Here is a 26,069-nt window from a genome sequence, read left to right as displayed (position 1 = left end):
TCACTGGAGCCGGCGAAAAACACCGGACTCCAGGCAAATCATTGTCAGATCCCCCGCCGGCTTTCGCTACTCAGGTTAAACATGATATATAAGTCACTTAGATAACTCAAAAATGTTATTGTTTGGCTTTTTTCAGTGTTTTATTTGTTCCTGAGTTAATCTGTTTGGCTGACATTAAAGTTATAGTTTTCACAGAAAACTGATTAAACAGAAGTGTGAGATGGTCGAGAATTTACTCCAGTGTCCTGTTATATTTTAGATAGCAAAGAGCAGACACCTGAGTTTATTAAACTCCACCGAGACAATCTGCAAATTTCATTAAAAGTTTAATAAACTATCATCTTCTCTTTATTTTTACTTAGCACATACCTTAAAGACTTCAAGCTGTAAGCTAATGATAGTTATATAAGAGCAGACACATGCTGGTGCAATAAGCTCTACATTTTACGTCCAATGTACGCATGATCTAATTAGTCGACTAATCACAAAAATCTGTGACTAGTCGACTATCAAAATAATCATTTGTGGCAGCCCTAATCCTTATAAGTTAATGGGCAGCAACAATTGTTTCTCCTAGATCACTGGTGATGTCTCTCCTACCCAGCACTGTGTTGAAACAACTGCCCAAACCTCTGCTTTTATAGAGGTGCTCACACTTGCACACACATTAGCAGCACCTGGATGCTAGTTAGCCTTTTAATTCCTATGGGAGCAGTAAGGATGTACTTACTTTTTCATGCACTACTTCTGCACTTTGGCTTAACACAACACAGTGTAATATGTAATGTTTTGTTCATCTGAGGTTGCAGTTACCTTGTTAACTTGCTAAGAACCAGATCTCTTATTTGGTCCTGAGACCTGGTACTTTCTTTTTGCCATGACTGTAACTTATGCTGATTTTTGATAGGTCTTCATTCCACGTTTCAAGGCTTCACCAAATTTTATGTTTGTTTTGTAAATTTATAGCTTTATTCAGGGTAGAGTCAGTGAATCAGATGTCTTGATTGTTATTTCTGGCTTCAAAGAGCATGGATTGAGACAGCCAAAATACCACAAATGAACCGATGTTGTATCAGTAATCATCTTCTATTTACAGGTTATGGTCAAATCTAAGTATCTTCACACAATTTTATTTGTTTAACTTTTTGCAAAGCCAAAAGATGTTGTTCACAGTTTCCTTTTCAGTACCCCCCCCCCAAATAAATTTGAACAGTCGTCGTAACAACTCACAGAGACTGGAGGATATAGATCGTAGATTCTTTTTATAGAGCAAATCTATTTTTCATGAGTAGACACTGCATTTTGAGCTGCCTGGACTTTTGAGTGTTTGCCTGCTTTGGATGCTACATATGATGCTGCCAAAAGAGATGAAAGACCCATATGACATTAACAACACATTCAGCTTTGGAAATATTTCTTTTTATTAGTAAAAGAAAAAAGTAGAAAAAAGGGGGCGGGGGTTATTTTCTCTCCACTGAATTTATGCTTCTTCCTTTGTGCTCATGCATCATCTCAGCAGTTGTTCACATAATGCACATGTCTTTACATATTTTTCTTATTCATATATATACATATATTTTGTATATGAGAAGTTTGTTTGTAGTAATCTGCATGCAAATGGCTTTGCCTCAAGAAAAACAAACTGAGTCACAATCAAAAACAGCTCCTGAAAGCTTGATGTACAAAAAGGGATTTCAGTGTGCATCTGCATATGTGTGATGGTGTGTGTATAACAAACCAACTGGCATACGCTTAATGCTTTGAGGACATTGTTGTGGCTGACCTGGGCCAGTCCAAGAATGCTTATTGCATTAGATAAAAACGGCATTTATCCAGGCACCATAGTGCACAGTGGTTAGCACTGTCACCTGACAGCAAGGAGGCCCTGGGCTTAAATCCACCCACTTGCTGGCTGGGACCACTTTGTGTGAGGTTTGCATGTTCTTCTCGTGTCTATGTGGCTTCTTTATGGGTACTCTGGCCTCCTTCCACAGTCCAAAGAGATGCATGGATTAGATTAACTGATGGCTGTAAACTGGCCTTAGGTGTGAATGTGAGCATGAATGGTTGTCTCTCTGTGCTGGCCCTGTGATAGAGTGGGGACCTATCCAGGGTGGAACTGGTCTCTTGGCCTATGACAGCTGGCACAGGTTCCACCCCCAGCAGAAAATGGATGAATGGGCATTGTTTATCCAGTGTGAATAAGTAAGATGCCAAAAATAATTCTGTGTATCAAAACACAAAACAGCCTTTAAAGCCAGTTTCAGGAGGATTTGTTATGTATAAATAACAAATAATCCATAACTGAGCATAATAACAAAGTCCTTGTTCAGCAGTGACAAGCACTGTATTGACATAAAGCCTTCTTCTGCTATATCATTAATTTGGTCCAAGTATCCAAGCAGTTACTTCTAAATTCATTATTATTACTGAACTTGCAGGCAAAACTATTACCAATTATGTCTTTTATTGGATGTTTATGCATGTTCTGTCAGTTGCGTGTGCTTGCTGCAGCTGTACTGCTAATTAAAAATTTCTCTGTCAAGGACAACTGTGCTTCAGACAGCGCTGGAACGAGGACATTCTGCTGCTGCTGCTGTGCATTTCTGATAAAATTAATTCATTGTCTTCTTTGCACAAATGCTCAACATTTGATTTCCTACTCTAACTTAACAAATGTCCTAATAAATGTCTGAAAAACACAATGTGAAGGAATTTTGAAAGAGAAAGCTCTGTCCACCGATGCACAGTGTTACTCATACTGTAATCAGAAAACCTGCAAAATACAAATGCACTGCGTCACAATTATGCTTATTGCCACCCTAATCTAAGGATTTGATTCCTCAACAACACTGAGGTTGTCATGACTACTGCCAAAACAGCAAAAATCAAAACTTCAGTCCATTATGTATCCATTCTTGCCCCAACTTTGAGTTCATGAGCACTAGGTCAGCTGCTTCCACAGTCTGTGCTGTATGCATCATTGAGTATCATTGTGTTCCATGTACAGTATATGTGTTCTGCAAACATCTCAAAGAGTATTTATTTATTCTTACTATAAATGATAGCTGACTTTGCCCTAAGAGAATAAAATCTACATATGTTAATGAGAGATGTTTTGTGAGTCTCTTCCGAGCTTCTTATTCTTTAACACTAGCTGTCTGTGAGATCAAACCAACTATGGGCATACTGAGCATGCAAATAAAAAACATGACTGGCTGTAAACAAGAGGAAACAACAGTCCCCTTGCTCTTGGGGGTCACGCATTGACAACCCAAAGACTGCACTAATGCCCCTCTTTGATCCCACGGAGAAGTCTTGTATGCTCATAGTTATTAGATGTGCATACATAACAGTTCAGCTGGGCCCACTGTTTAGTGCTCACTTTTCGGTCAGTGAATTGTAAAGCCTGCTGTTATCTGTCTTTTTCATAGCTAACTTCCCCTGAACTCAGTTAGAAACTGTCCTTGGCAGTACATCAAGAAGAGCCCTCAGCAGTGTTACAGTAATCTTATCTAATTAACTTGGTGGATAAATGATAGGTTCTGCACAATTCTACACAATGATTAACATGATTTCATTATACCGCACATTTTTATAGTACTTTTTCCATGATGGGTCTCTCTCTTTCTTTTTTTTCTACTCTTGTTGAAAAGGTTTTTCCATCCAATTATGCTTTTACTGCACTGGGAGTGTGTTTGGCCATTGCCATACTGAAAATGAAGCCATTGCAAATCAGACACTTTTATATGGTTTATATTAGTATTATATGGTGGACCAAATTCTGATGGCTCATAATTCCTTCAGTATTGACAATATCCCGACACCACCTGAAAGGCAGCCCCAAACCACGGAGCCTCCATTGTGCTTTACAGATGGCTGTAGACCTCTCTCCGGACCTCTTCCATGCATACCGATGAGGATTTGAACCAATGATTTCAGATAGGGCTTCATCGCTCCATAAGACTTGTTACCCCTGATTTTCAATCCATTCTTGGGTAATTTGGCATACCTCAGCCTTTTCTCCCTGTTTCTATTTCATAAGGGTGGCTGCTTGACAGCCACCCTTCAACTGAGACCATTTCTGATGAGGCTTCAGTCAACAGCAGATGAGTCAACTGAAGTGCCAGATGTATCTCTCATGTTCTTCAGTTGATTCATCTGCTGTTCACTAAACTAAAGAGAATATATGAAATAGTTTAAATGATTTCAAAGTCCCTCACAAACTTGAACTGACTAAGCAGAAGAGGATGGATGGATGGATATCTTAAGTGAAGATATTAGCAAAGCAAACTCTCACTCATGTATGATTTCATCTGGTCAGCCTTAGATGCGTTAGTTATTTTAACCATTACTCTGGTCAACTATCATTGTTTAAAGATTAATTTTTGTGTGTGTTTGCATTTAACACACATGCAACACTGATAATGTGAAATTTTCCTATGTTTAGCTTAGGTTAGAAATGTATGACCATGCAGTGGGTGCTTTTCATTATGCTCACTTGCGCTCTCTTCCCACAACCCAAAAACGATTCCTCCATCTACCATCCTGAAGGATCTTTCAATTCCTTAAATGCAGTTTGAGGAGATCAAACTGAGCAAGGACGCTTCTGGAGAATGTTAGAGTGACAAATCGAAGGTGTCCTTCTTCATATCTCTCTCTCACACATCCTAGCGTTAAGGAGCTACGGCATAAGGAAAAGATGTGAGTGAAGGAAACGGAGAGACACGAATAATGAAAAGCACCCAGTGGTAGTGAATAAGACAGGAGTGTGTGCGCTTAGCTTTCATCTGCAGAGGCTGGCTTTTTGCTTGAGGACAGGGACTGTTCACTGTGCTGCTACCCTGCAGAGTGTCTGTGTGTGAAGTCTCCCAGGGGGACAGAAAGTGTAGTTACATTCTTGCCAGAACTCGGGACGCTCACAGTTTATACACCTTCTATCCTGTTCGGCTCTCTTTTATCCAGGTGTGTTTGACAAATGGTTTGAAAAACTTATGTGGTAAATGCAGCGTCTCATCTGGCAGCATTGCTGGTGACAGTTTGAATTGGAGATCTTGTTGATTACATCACATGAGGTATTACTTGCATGTTATTGGTACACATCAGTAAAAGCTAAAAGCTAACATTTGATAAAGACTAGACTTTAGATTACAATGTTTAGACCAAACAATGATCCCTGCTGCTCTAAATCTGAGTTTTTGAAGTAAATTAAAGGCTCTAAAAACTGAGTTATCAGATATATTTGTAGAGCAAACATCAAAAGCATGTATTATAAAACAATGCAAGGGGTTGTCCGCGAATACCAACTTTTACCTTGCTCAGTACATAGTACTATCAACACTGTAACACTGTAACAATTTAAAACTCTATTCACATTCAGGTGTGAAGCACAGTATAAAACACAAGAAATGTGTTCTTAGCTACTAACCATACAGTACAACTTATGTACTTACTTGTAAGTTCTGAACTCTTCTTCTTTCACCAAAGATTAGTTAGTCTGACAAGAGGCACTAAAATCAATAAGTGCCTAATTCAATAATCTTCTGTGAAAATCTGGACTATTGCTTGACCTGCTGAAACAAGAGGTCTGAAAGGTTCCTAGAGATTCTAACAGTAGAATGGAAGGCAGAGCTTTCAGCTGTCATGCTGCTGTCCCATGGAGCCAGCTCTCAGTTTCAGGAGGATTCAGGAAGCATACACCCTTTTTACTTTCAGGGTTGAGTTAGGGTCACTCTCATCAGGTGTATCAGGTGACTCTGAACACTCCCTTAGTCTTGCTGCAAAAAGCTTGGGTTGCTGGGAGGCTTTCAATGATGCACTTAGCATTTCCTTTCCATTTCTTTTCACTCTCCATGAGGTTAAACACCAGTATTGCATTTAATTATTAGTGATTATTAAACTCTGACTCTCTGCTATAGTGTGTTTTCCCCTAGTCTCTCTCTGCTCTTTTCTCTTTCCTATCACCACCAATCTGTGACAGCAGATGACTCCCACTACCTGATCCTGGTTCTTCCTGGTTTCTTCCTGTTAAAAGGGGTTTTTTGTTTCCACTGTCACCAAGTGCTTGGGTTGTCAGGGTTGTCTGATTGGGTTTGTCCTTTTAATATGATAGAGTTTTTCCCTTGAGGTGAGTGTTTTTGTAAATTGGGACAATTACAATTATATTACAATTGCTTTTAAATGAGTTGAACTGAACTGGAGTTTCTTTTGATTAATGCACTCGAATGATCAAACATAAATATGACAAGAAGGGAGTTTACTAGCTATCATGTAGCAGTTCCCATAATTAAACAGACTGTCGAAAAGCTAATCAGTGTTTTTTTTAAACCAACTTCCCAGAATGACTCCCTTTTGCCTGGGGTTCATTTTATTCCTTAACAGCTACAATAGTTTCTAAAGGAGCATATCTTTACCAAACAAGATTTTTTGCATGTTTTCTTTAATGATTAATGTGTGGGTTCTAGATTCCCAAACCTTCTGTCTCACACAGTCTGTTTACTCATGCTGGGTGTTCGACAGACACACAAACAGTAGCCACAGTGTAATGGCTGCTTTTTGTGAGAAATTATATTCATTCTCAATTTTTGACATTCAGTAACATAAAATCATCAGCCTGCTGGTATAGTACGCTATATTCGTAACTCACATCATCTCATGTCATATTGCATAGTAAGGTAGTTTTATAGTACCTCAGAGGGAAGGTAACAAAAATCACATGAAAGTCTGGTTGGAGTTGACCAAAAAAAACATTCTGTTAGAAACTAGATTCTCTGATTCAGTCAAAACCATAGTTGTCTTGTCTTGAAATAAGAAATAAGAGATCATCCATCACCTGTCCAATACCATCTCAGTGGTGAAGCATTGTGGTGGCAAAATTATGTTATGGTGTGCTTTTTAGCAGAAGGGCCAGTAAGACTGGCATGGGTAAAAGGAAAGCTGAACGAGCTGTTAAGTACTAAATGAATCCTGCTACAGAGCACCCAGGAACTCCGAAGGGATACCTTCCAACAGTACAATGACCCCAAAGCTGTGGCCATACTGGAAGCGATTTATTTGTTGCACATCGTTCTGAAGCTGACGGCTGGTCACTTACAGGTGTTACAGTCTCCAGTTGCCTTGGTGACCTTTTAACATATTTGCTACCAGGTCATGTGTCAATCAGCGATATTTGTCACGCTCCTTTGTAGTCGCTCTAGTCGGTTGCCAGGAAACTGATAAATGTTTATTTTGGGTCTCACCAACTTCCCAGCACCTGTTCTTATTTTACCCGTAATCACTTGAAGTCATGGGATATCATTCACTTTCTATGGTAACTGCAAAAATTATGTCATATGCTCATTTAAAAATTCTGCTTTGTTGATTTTCATTATAGCGTCATAAATGTAGATTTGATCAGGGAAGCTGATAGAAAGCTCCAACATATTTTGAATACTTTCTGAATGGTCTGTACTTGTTCTTTGTTTTTGTACTATTGATTAGGTGGTGAGCAAGATTTGTTGTACTTGCACTGCATGAAGCTAATGTCTATATTTGATACTGTATATGTATTTTTCCCTTTATGACTAGTTATATAAGGGGTTTAAATGTATCACAGAAATTATGCCAGACGATTTGTAATAACTGATCCATCTTCACAAAAATTCTTTGATACTTCTGAGAGTGCTGAAATGCTCTCTTTACCTCTATGAGCAGATCAGTGGCTGCAGATTCATCTGTGGTACAAGGCTCCAGGGATTCTAGTGTCTGTATCACTGAACTGGAAAAAATACAAACAAATAAAATTTGGTTCTCTTAATTAAATAGCCGTCTTTGCTCATTCTAAGAGCGATATGAGGCGCTTAAGCCTTGTGTCGATCAAGCACCTCTTTTTTTAGCTAGCAGCAGCACTTAGCAGATGCTTGGGGAAAGTGCTAGTCATGGTTTCGACTGTTGCTATGAGACGATATGAGACAACTCAAAGCTCAAAGCTCTTTGGGTATTTTGTTTTTACTTGAATCACACTGGCACATTGAGTAAAAATATGCTCAGCTCTTAGCACTTGCAAACAAGGAGACAAATTGGCCAGTGAAGAATGTTACAGTGGACCAAGTGATGCAGGAAATTACTGCTCAAAGTCGCTGCAGGTTTCAAACATCTGAGAATACAGCTTCAAAAACACTATTAAACAATTCCCAAACATGTTTTAATTCACTAGGTTAGATAAGTCATACTAACATCTCTTCTCCGCATCTATTTCATGCAGCACATGGAGTTAATAGGGCTGTAGCCAACATATACAGAAATAACAGAGCAGGTGTTGTTTGTGTTGACTGTATGTGTAAGAAGTGGACCGTGGCTAATGAGGGGAGATACACTAGAATGCATCTGTCCAAAATGAATGCTTTCAATCATTTTAAAAAAGTGACATAAGTGCTGGCATCCTTTAGGAATTAAACACTTTGGAGAATATTTTTTCTCTGCTTTTGTTCTGCCAAATTATGCACTGTCAGGATCTCCAGACTTTCCATGTAAAATTGACTTGTAATAACGTCCATGTCAAGCACAAAGCCAGCTCATTTTAGCTCACATTAACCACACTATAGGTATTTTGTATGTATTGTAACATGTTACTACTAATTAATGCACTATGACCCAAATCTCTTTTTATATAACAGACCTGTGATTAATTCTTGAATAATGTTAATGGAGTCTAAAAGCTACTGACATCTTAAAGGTAATGTACAAAGTGTAAATGAGGAGGGGAAAAAAATGCTTTTTTGTGTTAATTTTCTTCTCATTCATTCACCAGTAGCAGCTGTGTAATGGCTGTGCATAAGCAGACGTTTGAAGTTCATCTTTATCCTAAAGGACATATGGACATTAAGAGCCGGGGATTAAACCAATCATTCATTCAGCAGACATCTGCTTTCCTGTTTCTCCTGCCACTGCCAACTTGTACTGTAAGATGAGGCAGATGAAATTACCGTGACTTAGTTTGTTTAGACTTGACTCGATTTGACTCGATTCAATTCAAACTGAAAGTTTTAAATGTAATTGAATTTACATGAATTCATCTAAAGGATAGAGTCACACTAACTGGAGGTGAGAGCTCGGCGGATGGAAAGAGATGAAGAAGAAGACAGAGATCAGCAAGAGAGCAAGATAGATGGGCTGAAGAAAGGATGAGGAATAGTGAGAGGGAGCACTGAGACAGCAGGAAAAATGGATGATGGGACGCCATTACCTCCCTTACATTACTGCTCTGTTTATCTTGTGAGCACACTCAATCACTGTGGACCTGTGCTCAGCTGGAAGGACATACACACACACACACACACACACATAAACAGTGGCATCCGGACATATTTGTGTTACTATTTCAAACAAGCCATTAAGTAACATTCCTCCATTTGTTGTAGTTATATTGACAGGAGAAGATAGATGTGCAGCACACACACATATGCAATTTTTGGGTGATTGTGCATCTGCATGATGTCCATAGTCCACATTTCAATTCTCGTGCTCATTTCTATTCATTTCTACTCTTAAATGTTATCATCAGAAAGGAAGAGACGAGGTCAGAGATAAACTTGAAATAGAAACACAGACACATTTTGCAATCTTTTATTTTTTAACAGGAAAATCAGGCAACAGTAGTTGAACTTTGAGAGATGGTTATCCCTGACAGCTATTCAAACAGTTGCATTGTCTGGCTCATTATGCATCAGTCAGTAGTCCGAGCTTTGCTGACGGCCCTGCAAGAAAAAAGACCTGAGATAAAATCAACTGCTTTGTGTTCCTCTCCCAATTTTACAGTCAATATCGGAAATCAGACCGGCAGCCTTTTCTTGTCATGTGTTATTCAGTTATTTCTGTGACATGCTGTGTGTTAAACAGAGTAACACAGAGCAATTTTTGGAACGTTAATAAGACTCAGAATTGTCATTGGACACTAATTCAGATCCTCATCGATTCCTTGGAAGTTGAAATAGAAATAAGTAGAAACAGCTGCCTTTCTCACATCCTCTGAAAGGACAGCATCAGCCATTTCAGCAAGTCGCACAAAAAATATTCAAATGACAAAGCAGCTAGTTTCAGCTGTAGGAATCACAATGCGTGTCCCTTGGGAGCTCTGAATGTGATCAGGTGATATTATTATAGAGGTCGAAAGTCCACAGGGAGAAGTTCGAATAGATGGTCAGCTTAACAAAGTGGGGTCTTTTTACACGGGAGATTGCATATTGGCAGTTGAAATGGGTTCCTTTCAACCATGGCAAAAAAGTTATTATGACCATGACAACAGAGGTCCTGTAACCCTGAGAAAGTAGCAGTTTGACCCATAACAAAACTCCTTATTCTCATCCAAACTGTGATCGTTTTCCAAAGCCGCAGGCAAATGAAAGGTTTTACATATCAGAACATGATAAAAAAAATCATCCTCATACGGTTTTAAAGTTTGTTAAGCACAACACCTCCTGATAAGTAAAATCCTAGACTTTAAAGAGGCTGTACTTTCATCTTACCATGACTATACCTAAACCTATCCAAACCACAATCACAGTTTTGAGTTTTGTCACATTAACTTTTTCTTTCATCACTGATGATGAAGACTAAGGATACTATTTGACGATAGTAATTAGCTACTGCAGTAGTGGTAACTAGTCACCGTGATGCACTTGTGCACATATGACCTAGTTAGCGCTCCGTGTGATTGCTACTTATCATGTTTTTGCAGGCGCTCCTAAGAAGCAATCACACAGAGCGTACAGCAGAAGAAGCATCCACTTCAAAAACACCTAAAGTTGTCCAGCAAAACGGCTTTACGCACCTTGGGCTGTTGAATCAGAGTGTGAAATTAACAAGCGGAGAATATTAAATTGGCTTTTGGATGGTTGCAAAACTGCAAGGATAACACAAGGCACATCACAAGAGAAAAGTACACATCAAGTGTGCTATACCATTGGAAAGGAGTGGGCTTTTTTTTTTTGCAGATTTTTCTGTGTGATCACTCCTCGGGGGAGCTAAAAGTACTTACATACAATATGAGGCTGGCATAGAGAGTTTCTTTCTCTCCTCCTTACTTTCTTCTCCTGCCCTCCATCCTCCCTTGTCTACTGTGATGAATGGTTTTGATATTGGCTGTGTGTGTGTGTGTGTGTGTGTGTGTGTGTGTGTGTGTGTGTGTGTGTGTGTGTGTGTGTGTGTGTGTGTGTGTGTGTGTGTGTGTGTGTTGGGGTTGGGGGGATGAGATGCCTGTGTTCATACTGGACAGCCCCAGGGGGTTTTAGCTATCGTTAGTAGTCCTTAAAGATGACTGAAGTGAAAAAAAAAACACTGTCACCTTCCTCTTTCTTACTCACTCACACACACACACACACACACACACACACACACACACACACACGTACACATGCATGCACACACTATAGATTGTCCCTATTTAAAAAACTGCATCCCATATGGTAGCAAAACCCTGTGACAGGTGATGTGTAGTCTCCTTCGTTCTTTCCCTCTTATCATTTCCCTCCCACTTCCTTACTCTCTCCATCTTTTATCTCGGCAGTTGCAGACCTCACTGTTGAGACAAAGTTTTTTGTAGCGCATTGTCAGCGTTGTATATGCCGCTCCAACTGTGCGTGCAGATGTGTGAGTCTGTGTGTGCATGCATGTTTTACTGGTGTATCAAGCTGTGAGCAGATCTGCTTTGGGCTGGAGCTTTGCTTTGAGACTTTTTGTCAGGTTCTCCATTACAAGATTGATAACACGCCTCGGTAAAGACAATCCTGGGGACATTCAAGCAGTGTTTTGTTTCATAAAGGGTAAGATATTTAGGAAGGTGGACTATTTATTGCAATTGCCACTTACAAAAATGATCACTCTAAAGCAGGGGTGTCGAACTCCAGGCCTCGAGGGCCGGTGTCCTGCAGGTTTTAGATATCACCCTGGGTCAACACACCTGAATCAAGTGATCAGTTCACTACCAGGCCTATGGAGAACTTCAAGACATATTGAGGAGTTAATTTAGCCATTTAAATCAGCTGTGTTTGATCAAGGACACGTCTAAAACCTGCAGGACACCGGCCCTCGAGGCCTGGAGTTCGACACCTGTGCTCTAAAGGGTGGCACATCAGTCGTGTGGATGTGTGTTGGTGTTTGAGGCTCATTCTTAACCTAGTTATGTTAGTTTTCAATACAGTAAATCTCTTTGACGTGAGGGCAGCACAATCTTTTCTAGAAGAGCCTCATGTTCCAAAGTAATGTGCTGAGCTAAGAGATATGAACTTGAGACACTAATGAGATGTTACCAAAATGCGATCGCTTCCTCACGACTACACAGAAAACAGAACTGCTGATCGGTCGTGTCCATGGCTCATTGGACTGAGATAATACCAGTTACAACTCACATCGGTGTTCAATCACTTGTACATGTAATTCCCTTGCTCCCCATTTTATTAGAACCCTCCATTTTCAGAGTTGACTAATGCAGGAAAATGCCACAAACTTAATATTAAGAAGCAATTTTTGAAGCCCATTATAGCCCTGATGTGCAGGCTTCACACCACATTAAGACAGGTTATTAAAAATTTTCGAAACCCAGAAGTGACTCTTTACGAAATGTCAATTTCATGTTTGTGCAATTCAAAAAATGAGGAAGAAGTCTATTTTTTTTAATATGCTTTCCACTTAAATTGTCAAAGAGGGTACTGGTCTGCATCATTTTTGTACGGTGGATGATGTTAAAGAGCTCATTTAACTTAAAACATGATCTGGTTCCACATCTGACAAACTAGCTTTGGTACCGAATCCCAACAAAGCAGTGAGTAAAAACAGCTCTGAGCAGTGTAACAAACTTGGAGAATACTGATGCCAAAAGACACCTTAGGGGTATTTGACACCCTGGCATGAGAACACATTTTGCAGACAAATTTGTGTTACCAAATGTGTTCTGCAATTACATTTGGAGCTTCGGATACGATTTATTCCCTAAGTTAAGCATGTGGGTTGGTTAGTCTGCGTGATGGAACTATAAACCACATGATAGTAAGACCAGAGATTAATGTTTACATACGTACGTTTCAAATTTGCAGAAATTAAAGTGAATATCATAACCTCTGCTTCAAGAAACATTTATGGCAGGTTCATGGGCACCGCACTGATTGTTTGTTGTTGCACTCCTTCTGTGATGTCACCACAGACCATCGCTGTTTGCATTGGCTCTTAGCTCACTGCAGTCTTTTCCGGAACAATAAGTGTCGCCAAACAAAAAAAATCTTGTGGGACTAGAAAAAGTCAAAAAAGTTAGCAAAACTATGGCAAATTTTTTTTTTGCTTAGTTTTCTCCAGAATGTCTTTTCAGGCTGTTGCAACATCTCCCACAGCAATGTGAGAATCCCTGAGAAGCTCCTGTGCTGATATAAGTCTGTACGATCCTGTCGGTAAAAATCGATCTCATCGGTTTTTACCAACAAGACTGTATACTCACACAAGGACAGAAAAATTGAGAGCTGCTGAAATAACACCAAAGCATGACTCGCCTCAAAAGTTGCGTCATCACTTTCAACATCGCTTGCGAGGGCAACAGCGGTGAGGATCAACCAGGCTTTAGTCAGGTTTCACGAGTACCTGCACACAATTCATTCATGCTTTTCTTTCTGCAAGTGGAAATTTCACTGCAAAAGAAAAACCTGTGGGTTTGCAAATGAAATGCACTGTAAGACAATGATTTGCTGATATATTTACTGTATATGAACATATTCTCCAGGTGACTGAGATGGACAGACAATAACCTCAACTCATTGTGAACTACAGAAAATCAGTAACATTTAACTCACCTCAGTCACAGGATAAATGATCCCAAAGTAAGAACTAAAGTGTCCAAGTATTTATTTTTACATGTATTTGATAGCAGGGAGGGAGCCATAGTGTCACCCACTATTAGTATTCCCTAAATGTGATAACACTAAAGGCCACACAAGTACTGTAGCTGCCTCTCTCTTGGGTACCTGTCCTCATTTTCCCCAGTCATTACTGTTATTCTTAGAAGCTTTATTCATGAAGCCTCAGGGACAGGCCCTGGGGGAGGAGCTGGGGAGGAGTGAGGAGGATGAACAGGTGCAGAGAAGCAGAAAGATGCAATCAAAGAGAATAAAGAAGTAAGTGTGGTAGTTCTACCCAGGAGCATTTTCTCCTGATGTCCCTCACCCCTGACCCGACATTCAACCCTGTATTCAGACACGGGTCCTAAAAAAAGACATATTATGAATGCTCTTTGAAGCAGCTCTGCATGTGTGTGTGTCGGTGTGTGTGTGTCAGTGTGTTAGTGTAAACTCAGTGTGTGCTCATGTGAAGACCTGACTCCCAACACATCCAAATGGCTATGAGTGCATTTAAGGACTAATTTCCAAGCCTTTTCTATTCCTTCACTGCCCTCCACAGCAGTATTTCCTCACTTTCTCTTTCTGCCTGTTTGTAAATATCTTTCTCTACCTCTTCTTTTCCTCTGCACTGTCTGCTTGGCAGACTTTACACTCTCTTGTTGCTGTCAGAGCCCCTCATGGGTTTTGGAACTACTCTCTTCCTCTCTTGCTTTTCTCTCTCTCTGCATTTCTTCTTTCCTTCCCTCACTGAGAACAACCGAAGCCTCCGTTTTCTCTCTGCTTGAGGCAGTTTTGTGAAAGAGGGAAGAAAAAAGGGAAGACAGAGCGAGATAGACAGGAGAAGCAGGCAGACAGAGAAATGAATGGCCTTATTCACAAGCACAGCAAAACCAGACACACACACACACACAGTAGGGCACATAGCAATCTATCATTCTCAATAATCACTGCCCCTGTTTATGAAGCTGTTGTGGCTCAGTTATCCTATTAGCTATGTTCTACTGGAGAGGATTCGATATGAAATCCATAAGGTGGCCGAATGTTCTTCCCAGACTATTGATTTTCAAGGTTTATCTTTTATCTTGTCTTTATAATGCTACTAATTAGCCCACTTGAGGCATGATGTCCCTAAAAATGTCTGATCAATTGTTCTCTGCATGTTTGCAGATTTTTGCATTATAAATGTGTTTTATTAAACTGGATAAACGTATCCCCTGAGATTCAAAAAGCTCTTTAGGTAGCTCTTCTAGGGAGAAGAATGCGTTATAATAATGTCTCCGGGAAGGAAACCACAAAAATATTTAATTCTTCATAACTCGTTTATGCCTCTTGCTTATATTGCTTATACTGCTGTGCATACCTCTTTATTTTGGTGCTGAACAATTGGCCATTGCTTAAAAAGCTCTCGGGATGCCTCCTAATTTTGATCTATTTTATAAAGTAGTGAGCGTTTTCTCTCAAAGAATATTGATCTTTAGGCTTTTAGCCTGACTTCATATACCTTTTTTTTGCTCATAAATAGAGTGGATAAAAAGCTGCTTTCTTGATTTAAAAATAAATGTGTGTAAAAAGTGTGCATGATTGTCTATTACAGAAGCATCTGTTAGCCTGTTTGCTTTTTACGAAGAGCTGCGGGAAAAGGTGATTTATGTGTTTTACTGTTGCATGATTTTATTGAAAACACTAAAACAATTTTACAGGCATATTATGAAATTTCTTTTCTAACCTTTGTGGTGCCGGCAGCTTTTTGCAAGAAGTTGCTCCATTGTGTCATAATCTCCAGGATGGTGTATTATATGGGAACTAATCTGAAATCCATACAGTGACTTTGCTCTCTGCCAGATTTTATTGATCTCCAAACTTTGTCTTCTATCTTGTCTTTATAATGGTCCTCTTTAACAGAGCTATTGATGCCCATACAAATGTAGTGCTTCACTGTGTAATAAAAGAAACTTCTAGAATGATGGAGTGGTTAGCACTGTCACCCCATAACAACAAGCCCCTGTGTTAGAACCCACTGGTGGCTTCCCTTCTGTGGGGAGTTTGCATATTCTCCATGTGCTTGTGTGGGTTCTTTCTGCATTCCTCCCAAAGTGCATGGGTTAGGTTAATTGGTGATTTAAAACTGGCCATAGGTGCGAATGTAAACAGGAATTGTTTTATGTCACATGGCTAGCAAACCTAACAATTCCCCCCAAACTGCAGTAAGTTAGAGGAGTAAGTTCTGCAGTAAGCTTTCTCACTGAAACAACTGAAAATAAAGTGCTCTGCTGCTAGAAAGAGGTGCAAAGAGTTCACTGAAAATAATCTGCTGTACACCCGACTTTACCTAGCATATTTTACCTTACCTTATCCTAATCTGACCTACCTGAGGTTGACTAGCTGGTGACCAATCAGGGCCAAGCAAATCTGGCTTGCCAGTCGGTGCATCTCTAATTAATTTAGTTGTTTTTCTATTTCATACCCTACCGGTCAGATACATTTAATGAATGTGACTAGTCTCAAAAATATAACAAAGTGCAATCAAAGAATAAAGGTAATCCAACAGTTCACAACAGAGACCACAATAAACCAGGAGTTCCACAAACAGACAATGCTGGATCAGATAACTCAAGAAAGACCTTGTGGCCACACACACACACACACACACACACACGTATAATCAGCAGGAATGGATACAGCTGGGTAACAAGAGACAGGTGATGACAATCAGGAACATGAGCCGGGGAGGAAGTGCAAGTCAGAGCAAGACATGAGAAATTACCAGAGCAAAAAATGAACACTAACCCTAACTGGCACAATATGTTTTTTTGAATAGGATAACTAACCTTTACATACAGTAGGAGTCTCAGTCACTGTGGACATTTTACTGTTCAAAGGATCATCCTCGAGCAGTAAAATATTTTTTCTTTGAAAATCTGGACTGAACACTTTTGCTGTGCTGGAACAAAAAAGCACAGGAGCTTGCTTCTCCAGAGCTTACCTCTGGGTAAATGAGTTAAACGTGAACTTTCAGTGTAAGCCATTGTGCAGTTTATTTGTCTATAATTATATTGCACATAAAGTTGATTATTGGTATTCACCACGTCCCCACTCCCCACCCCCCTTTCTCGGGTACTACTGCTCTGCCCTGTAGGCAGCCCCAGGCAATGTCAGGGAATATGCACCTTATGGCTTTTAAACAAGCTTGTACTCCTCATTTGCTCATGTGCGTGCTTTATTTTGGCCTTTGCCTCAAGGTAATGTGAGATCACAGACTGAGAATTGCATGTGTGCTTTGGAGGATGGAGGGATGCTTGTGTGTGAAGGTGACTACAGCATCTACAGTATGGGGTGTATGTGCGTATAAGTTTTGATGCTGTGCTGTTACAGAAGGTATCTATTCTCTCTGCTATTTTAACAAAAGAAAAGCAAGAAGCTTTTGTAAAGACATCAGCATCATGGTGAGGGATTTGAGAGGGAAAATGGTTAAAGAGCGAACAACACCAGAGAAGCAAAGAGAGCGACTCTATTAGACTGTGAATTATTGTACTGTTTCAGCAACATTCTTTCTTCCCTGTTATGCAAATTGGACAAATTTGAATGTGAAAACAAGAAATAAAGTGATTTTGCAGAGTATGCAGATGATTGAGAGGGCTTTCTATATAAACACAGAGATACAAATCAGAGAATAACATGGACAGCCGCGGAGCAGGATGTAGAGGCTTGAGTAATGCAGACAAAGGAAGGACATCAGATTTATGGAGGGGTATGCGCAGAGAAACAGAGATGTTTGACAGACAGAGCGAGTAATTAAGAATCAAAAAACAGACTGTACATTAACAAAAAAGGAGATGCTCGTGAACAAGTGAAGGGGAAGCAACTAGATGTAAATGTAGGAGATGTCCCTGGAGACCTATTGTGTCCAGTGCTTTAACTGTGGTGATGATGTACCATGGCGCTGGTCCCCTCCTCTCATTAAAGCTTTACGAAGCAAGCTTAGCACACATTTTATTACAATGACGCCACTGTCTGGCACATTCCAGCCTTGCGGCAGGGTGGTGTTGGTGGAGGGGGTTTTAGGAAAAAAAAACAAGCCAATAGAGGCATAGATCAGAAAGGGAATCAAGAGAGAAACGAAGACACGTGAGTGTAAGAAAGGCAAAACCAACATCAGGAAGCACGAACAGAAAAAAGAGAAGAAGCGATAGATGGAGAACAGAAGCTAAGAATGAAGGCTCAGATGAATGAAAAGTGGGATTTCAGTTATGTGCTCTGGGCCTGTGTGTATAGTTGCAGCTGTCTTGGTATTGTATAAAAATAGACTGGTTTGGGATTAAGGCTATCAATATTTCTTTAGGTTTTGATGGAGGCCTATGAGGTAGATGGAAAGTCAAATTTGAAGACAAGTGATGTCATAAGCTGCATCTAAGCCAGAAGTTTCAGTCAAATTTCAAAAGAAGTCATCAGCTGGCACAGGAGCTCGGCTCCAATCTGCTACCCAGGATGTCAGCTCACATGCTCACTGCTTCAGTTCTATTATTTCTCATTCTGCTGGGTTTTTTTCCTTAACTCAAAATAGTTGATCCTTGTACCACAAATTCATCCAAAATTAAGCCAGTTGTACTGTAATACATACAAATGGATTTTCTTTAGCATTTATCAAAGATGAAACTCCAAGTACTGCACTTTCCTGGCACTTCACTAAAAAAGTACAATCTTTTTTTATTATCTTATAACACAACCTCATTTCAGCATCGCTTATGTTACGCTCATGTGCACTGAAATATCAACCGAAATCTAGGAAAAAGTTGTAAAACTCATTTGGGAAGACACTAAGAACATTGACTTTAAGAACACCATGACTCAGCTACTGCTGAATGACGCATGCTAAGTACGTCTAGTATGCTAGTTCTCTGAATTGAAGACATTTAGCTCCTGTCATAATCAGAGACTAAATCCCTGCCTTATCGCCTCCTGGGTGTAGGGGCCTCAGCTTTGTTTAATTGCCACAAGCCCAAGCGTCAAAGCTGCATCTCCCTCAGTGTTTACCCCCACTGAGGCTTATAGCTGATAATGGAATTACTCTGAGTCCCAGGGGGAGGGAGAGCAGGAGGAACAGGAAGAGGAGGCAGCTATAGATGAAGGAAAGTGGATGATGCTGGAAGCTGAAAGAGAGAGGATGGATGGAGCGTCTGCCTGAAAAACTAAAGAAAGGGGCAAAGGTATGAGGTGGTGTGATGCGCAAGAAGATAAATAGAGGGAGAAAGACAGGAAAGAATTTAGAGTAATGCCTGACTGTTGCCAAAAGCAAACCCTGCAGTCTTCCTGCCTTACTGTTTACTCCAGTGTGACGTACGATGGGGCGGAGAGTGAATTATGATGCAGGCTGGAGATGAAGTCCAAAAACATGACTGTTTGAAAGAAAGAAAGAATGGGACTTAGGAAAGAAAGAGGAGGAGGGAATAAGAGGATAAAAGAGAAAGTGGGCAGCCGAAGTGAAACATTAAATCCTATAAAAAGAAATAAATGATGACACAGTTTTCTTAGATTTCACTCGCTTAATTTCTGTCCTCTTCTTTTTTTTTTCTTTTTTTTTTGAGAATATGGAGGATTCCTCTGTTCACATACCAAGTGCTTTTTTCTTGGTTGAGCTACAAAGATGAATGACAAAACAAAGCAGAGGGTAGAATTTTGCAGAAGCGACATAGCGGAAGATGTCAGAGCTTTTTACTCTTCTCTCTGTCATGTTTGAAAGCTTCCGGATGTTTGGAGACTGAGCTGCAGTGCTGTAGCAGAAAATGACTATATTTGAAGTGAACTCGTTTTTTTTATTTTTTTGGCTCTGCATGTCTGTATGTGTGCAAAGATGGATCTCAAGGATCTAAAAGCTGTTGGGAGTTTGGATTTCATTTTAATTTTCTCAAAAAATGCATAAGAAGCAACATGAATTTTGGCAACTGGGGACGATTTTGTGTGAGCAGTTGAAAATGTCTTGTCGGGTGGCTTAGGTTGGCGTCTGATTTTCCACCCATGCCCCTGCAAATGTTTGTGCTTGTAATTTATAACTACATGTGTAAGTACATAAGAAGCGGCAGAGAGGGATATTGTGTTGGGGCCTGTTTTGGATGAAATAAAAGTCATTTTGCAGAGGCAGTCTAATGTGAAAATGACTGATGTATTTTCAAGATCTGTTCTGTTTCATTAGGCATTTGCAAAATTAGTCACACACACAACTCAAAAAAAATAAATAAAGAAAAAATGTAGTTTGTGGGTCTAATTAGGAGTGTAAAGTTAGTGCATAGCTGACACAAGTTGAAGCCGTCTCTCATTAAAATTGGTTCACATGTGAAACCAGATTCCACAGTGTGAATTTAATTAAGGGCCATGTGTTCTTCTCCATCCTCCCCTCTTGCTGTTTTTGGACCGTTTCTCTAGCAGCTTTCAAAACCTGAGTCACTGAGTATTACATAGTGTCATATAGTATTTTTGTCAACTTACCCACTTTTTTTCTTCTTCTACCTGGATCCCTTTTGTGTCCGACACTCTATCCCCCGACCCCTCCCCATCTTCCACCTTTTCTCTGTCCACAGTCTGTTCTCAGTATTCAAGGGGGGTCTTCGCTATCTTCGGCCTTTACGACAAGCGTTCAGTAAACACGCTGACATCGTTTTGCGGCGCCCTGCACATCAGCCTAGTGACACCCAGCTTCCCCACTGAAGGCGAGGGCCAGTTCACACTGCAGCTTCGGCCGTCCATCAGAGGAGCTTTGCTGTCCCTGTTGGACCACTATGACTGGAGCCGATTCGTCTTCCTCTACGACACAGACAGAGGTAAATGCCCAGCAATGAATGCGCTAATGATGCATGTAATAACAGCTCGAATTTATAGTGGTCGTATGAAAAAACAAAATCTGACCACTTCTCATTTTCTTCTACTTAACTTTGTTCCTTCAGAGTTTTAAAGAGCAAAGTCAGAGAAGATTTTGTGGAAGGTTTTAAAAAAGGGGCTGTAATATAGTAAAATGGTCAGTTTCAACTAGAAAAGCCTAAAAGACTGGAACGTAACTGGGCAAGCATTATGTACTTATAGAATTACATGGGTTGCCATGATGCACAGAAAAAAAAATCCAAGCACTAATGGGCAGGTGTGTCATTGTTTTCATAGGACTCAATGTCATTCTGTTAATACTATGTACACCACATGATCCAGTAGCTTCTGGATCCATTCTTAGTGTTAAAAAATTTTTAAAATTAAAGTAATAATTTTCTTTTTGATTCTTAGTATTTCACATTTAATTCAATTCAATTCAGTTCAGTTTTATTTTATAGCACAAAATCACAAAAAGAGTTGCCTCATGGCACTTTACATTACAAAGGTAAAGACCTTACAATTATACAAAGAAAACAGACAAACCCCCAACAGTCATATGACCCAAACACTTTGGCAAAAGTGGGAAGGAAAAACTCCCTTTTAACAGGACGAAACCTCCAGCAGAACCAGGCTCAGGGAGGGGCGGCCATCTGCCGCGACCAATTGGGGGGTGAGACAGGATAAAGACCTGCTGTGGTTAGCTCGCTCTGCGTTATAATGTTGTAATTTGAGGTTTGCGTGCATTTCCTTAAGGTCCCGCACAACATCTCACAGCATTGAGGTCTAGACTTCAACTGGGTCTTTGCAGCACCTGGATTCTTTTCTTTTACAGCCTGTCTGTTGTAGATTTGCTGCTGTGCTTGGGATCATTGTCTTGTTGGATGGCTCAAGTCCTGTGGCTTCAAAACAAGCCCAAATGATCAACCCTCCATGCTCGTGCTTAACAGTTGGCATGAGGTGTTTGTGCTGTGTTTGGTTTTCACCAATCGTGGCACTTTGCTGGGCATCTCCACTTTGGTCATGTCTTTCCAATGCAAACCCTAAAGTCTTGTGATTTGTTCAAAAGCATCTTTGCAAACCTAAGTCATACAGCCCTGTTTCGTTTTGTTTTACGATAGGGGAGGCTTTCTCCTGGCAGCCTTTCCAAACAAGCTGTACGTGTTTACCAGTCAATCTTCATCTAATTGTGCTGTCACAAACTTTAACATTTAACACACTTACTGAGGCCTGCAGACCCTGAGACATATTGCTTGGAGGTGTTTTGCATTTCTAAGGCCGAGCATTGCATTGTTTGACTATATGGTGGATTTCCTGGGACATCAGCTCCTTGAGCTAACACGTTCCTGAATCCGCCAGAACATCAAACTGTCAAAACTTTTGCTTTCAAAGAGATGCTCAGACTTGCAGATTATCAGTTAATCAAGGGCATTTGATTAGCAGCACCCAGCTGCTACTGACTCTCTTAATTCCTATAAAAGCAGTAAGGGCGTACCCCTCTTACCCTTTAGCCCTTTCTTTCCTTTTTTTCTTTCTTTTTTCATAAAGTAACTCCCATATTTAGCCCTGTGTTCTCATGGAAACACAAAGGTTTTATTACTGGCAATGAGCAGACTTTATAAGGATAGCAGCTGAAACAGTGGTGATTTGGCACTTTTCAGCCAGAGACAAAGATTTGGCCTCAGCTCTCGCGGCGTTCACCTGCTTTTGATTCGACCATGCCATCATGCAGTGCACGCAAGTTATAGTGGAGCAGGCACAGCTGATGCCCTCAGTCCCTAACCACTGTCATGGGGATGCTTGGCACGTTATTTCTCTCACACACACCTATATGTGCGCACAAATAGACACACACTTACACTCCCACGCAGACTAATCCCCAGCCACAGGGAGTGAAACACAGGTCAAACATGACGTAAAGTCCCCAGACCATACTATAGTGGGTGTGTGTGTGCATGTGTGTAGGTGCCTCAGCCAGCATCCTGTGGCCTTCGTTGTTGTAAGTTATTACCCGGGGGAGCAAAAGGGGAAAAAAAAGAGGAAGGAAAAGGGGGAACAGGAAACACAGGTTAGGTCAGTCGTGCTGGTGGCGAAGTCAAAAAGACAAAAAATTAGCTGTGAGTCATGAGAGGAGGAGACAAACAAGGTGACGGGGGAAGGGCTAGGAAGAGGAGAAAGTGGAGGTAGATGGGGGGCAGTGAAGGATGGCAGAGGGAACATTACAGAAAGGAGGAATAAGTAGACAGACAAAATCACAAGCCTCTGGGGATGTACAGTAGCATATAGCAGAGGAAGGAGGGGGAATGTTTGAGAGAAAGGGGGATAGGAGGGAGAAATGGAGCAAAAGATGGATGCGTAAGAATTTGGGCTGTACTCACCCATGACTTGGCCAAGGCAGGGCCCTTCATTATAGGCTCCCATCAAGACCTGCTGCCTGTAATGTGCTGGAAAATGGGCAGTAACACTGTGATCTGTTTTATGCTCCCTGCTCTGCTCTGGAGACAGCTGCTAACACACACTCACAGAGGCACGAACTGTGGACGTCCACAGAACTGCACATGTGCATGCAAAGGCAAATGCCTACACAGACAAATTCAAATAGATTATATTACTGCATGCCCATTTCTGAAAGCATTAGATAATATGTGTAAACACAGTACATAGGAAGGCACACATACAGCAAAATACCCGAGTAACTTCAGCTTATTTTACAATAATCATTTTGTATTCTGCAATTAGTTTTAATTCTGATTTTATTTTGATTTTTTGTGTTCAATAAAGTGTAGTTTCTGAAGCAGATAAGCTCATTTGAGTTTAGTTTTTATACACTCTTTATTTTCTTCTGCCTCACCAGTTCAGGGTTGCAGGTGTGCTAAAGCCCATCCCAACGGTTACAGGGCAAAAGGCAGGGTGCAGTGAAAAATGATGATTTTTAGTTTAGTTTTTATTAGCTAGTCTTAAACTGGTTATTGCAGTAAAAACACAGCACTTTGCGAAGGTGGTTGACTCGAGGTCACGCAGACCTTCTAATTCTTAATAAACAAAATCAGCAAAGTCTCATCCAGGCAGGTTGTGATGACACATGTGAACAAAATATCAAAAACATATTTTCTTTTAGTTTAGTGAATTTTGTAAGTTTACAAAATCTTTTTTTTTTTTCAGTTTATTTTTCACACCAAGTTTTAGCTTTTTAGAGTTTTAGGTTAAGTTTTAGGCACAGACATATTTTCATTTAGACACATGTATGATTCTATATAGCATCAATCGAGAAGTTAAAAAGGTCAAACTAGAGAGTGCGCTTTCTCGTCTTGTGTTTTAGGAGACTCCTGCTGTGCTCGTGTTTCTCTGCCTTTGTGTCCATGTGACTTTCAGTGAATTGTGATATCATTTTATTTTGATCGAATCTGCTTTGCTCAGAGAGTTAGCATCGAGGTTTGATTCAGCGCTCATCCTGATAGAAACATGGCCGCATGCCAATATTAAAAAAGAATATTGCTGTTGCATTGTGTTATTACTTATTATTACATGCTTCCCATTTGTCTTGACCCAACATGACAGTTGTTCGGTGTAATATTATATTCATTGTCACTCATGTTGACACCTGCTGCTTGTTTGATCGAGTCAGATTCATTAGAAACGCATTAAGCCTGTTCAAAGATGTGTTGCCTCATATTGTCGAAGCAGAAGTCCATTTTATGGGTTTGATTCCAGACTATAAATACTAAGTATTTACATATGAATTACTTTTTAATCCTACTTTACTACTAAGGGGGAAAAAGGATTGAGAGAATTTAATTTCAATGAAATGTCAACACTGATTGTCAGAATTCGACAGACAATTCAGATGTTAAAAAATTAAGTTGAAGATGCAATAAGTGCTAAGCATTTTGCCCCTAGTTTTGAAGGATGAAGCGTAATGCACACCGGGAAACAGTTTGCCAATTCTGGTATAGTGTGCAAAAGTTTTACCCCAACTATGATTAAGACAACAGATTTTGAAAACACGAGCGCTTTTATTTATTTAGTTTTTTTTCTGGAAAAACAGCAAAGCATAATTTATCCATTTTTCAACTGCATCATATACCTAGTGCAGCATTAATTCTCTTTTTTGCTTCCCTTACTCTCTGTTGTTTAGGTTATGCAATACTGCAGGCAATTATGGAGCGAGCGGGGCAGAACGGATGGCAGGTCAGGACACACACAAACGCACAGATTCTTGGAAACCTGCTAAAACACACACACATGCACAAGAATTGTCATGCTCTCTCAGAGCACACAACTAGTATATTAATTTAAACAGCCACATGCACACACTGTGCTCCCATGCTGTGTATTCACATTTCTGTCATCAGTTCTTCAAATAGCTTTTTCATTTGCTTGAGGTTTACATGCATGACTCTATCCATGATGTCTGCTCTTGTGTTCCTGCGCACATTTGACATGTAAAAACAGGTGAGTGCAATCTGTGTGGAGAGTTTCAATGAGGCAGCGTATCGGAGACTCTTAGAGGACCTGGATCGACGGCAGGAGAGAAAGTATGTCATTGACCTGGAACCTGAGAGACTACAGAGCATCCTGGAACAGGTACTGTTATTGGGAAATTTAACCAACAAGACTGTGAATACTTTAATGTAAAATCCAAAATAGTGCTTAAGCCAGCAAACCATGTAAACTCGTGTTAATTGAGTATGGAGGTTGAATATGGAGGGATTTGTGGTGCAGATAACTCAGCAGGATGGAAAAACATGGAATAATTAACAGGTCTATTAAATGTTAAATAATTCTGTTTTAGAGTAAGTTTGAGGTTGTTATTGCCGTTTATTAATGGCTACATTACATTTACAGCATTTATAAATACTCTACAGTCCCTGGTTACAAGTAATAAAAAGAATTTTAAAAATTAAAAAAAAAAAAATATCCAACTGCTGGTGCATGGAGGTCTGACACTGATCTGGATGCTAAACAAGACAACATTACTGACCTGCACTTAACACTTAATGAGATAGAGCCAGCCCACAATGATGCGTTTTTAGATCCTTTTAACCACATAATAGGTTGTGTTAAGTAATGAGATGAGACCCTGTGAGAAACAGTGAAAACAATTAGAATCAATGTTAAGTTACTAACAACTGTAGTACCACATAATGCAGATTTTTCACTGGACCACTGGTGTCTGCCGACTGTCTGCTCCACTCAGCTGGTTGCAGCAGCTCGCCTGATGCTTTCTGACATCTGGAAAGAAAACAAGATTTGAGTTTTTCCCTGGAGTTCGTAAATGTGGAATGAAAAACTGTGACTTCCCCAACAGCTACATCAGCGTGTGATTGCAGTAATGACAGTAAAGAGTCCTATCGCACACAGATT

General features: G+C 40.2%; 1 protein-coding gene across 1 annotated transcript in view; it reads left to right on the top strand.

Annotated features, from left to right (window-relative positions):
• Positions 1-13,505: 13,505 nt before the first annotated feature.
• Positions 13,506-26,069, top strand: part of gria4a (glutamate receptor, ionotropic, AMPA 4a) — a 72,506-nt gene continuing 59,942 nt past the window's right edge. Inside the window, exons 1-4 of the mRNA XM_039622383.1 lie at positions 13,506-13,563; positions 20,429-20,668; positions 24,841-24,893; positions 25,158-25,289. Of these exons, the coding sequence (XP_039478317.1) occupies positions 13,506-13,563; positions 20,429-20,668; positions 24,841-24,893; positions 25,158-25,289 (483 nt within the window). The remainder of the gene's footprint in view (positions 13,564-20,428; positions 20,669-24,840; positions 24,894-25,157; positions 25,290-26,069) is intronic.

This window comes from Oreochromis aureus, linkage group 14 (genome assembly GCF_013358895.1).
Source record: "Oreochromis aureus strain Israel breed Guangdong linkage group 14, ZZ_aureus, whole genome shotgun sequence".
Taxonomy (NCBI): domain Eukaryota; kingdom Metazoa; phylum Chordata; class Actinopteri; order Cichliformes; family Cichlidae; genus Oreochromis; species Oreochromis aureus.
This window is presented reverse-complemented; position numbering and strand designations above follow the sequence as displayed.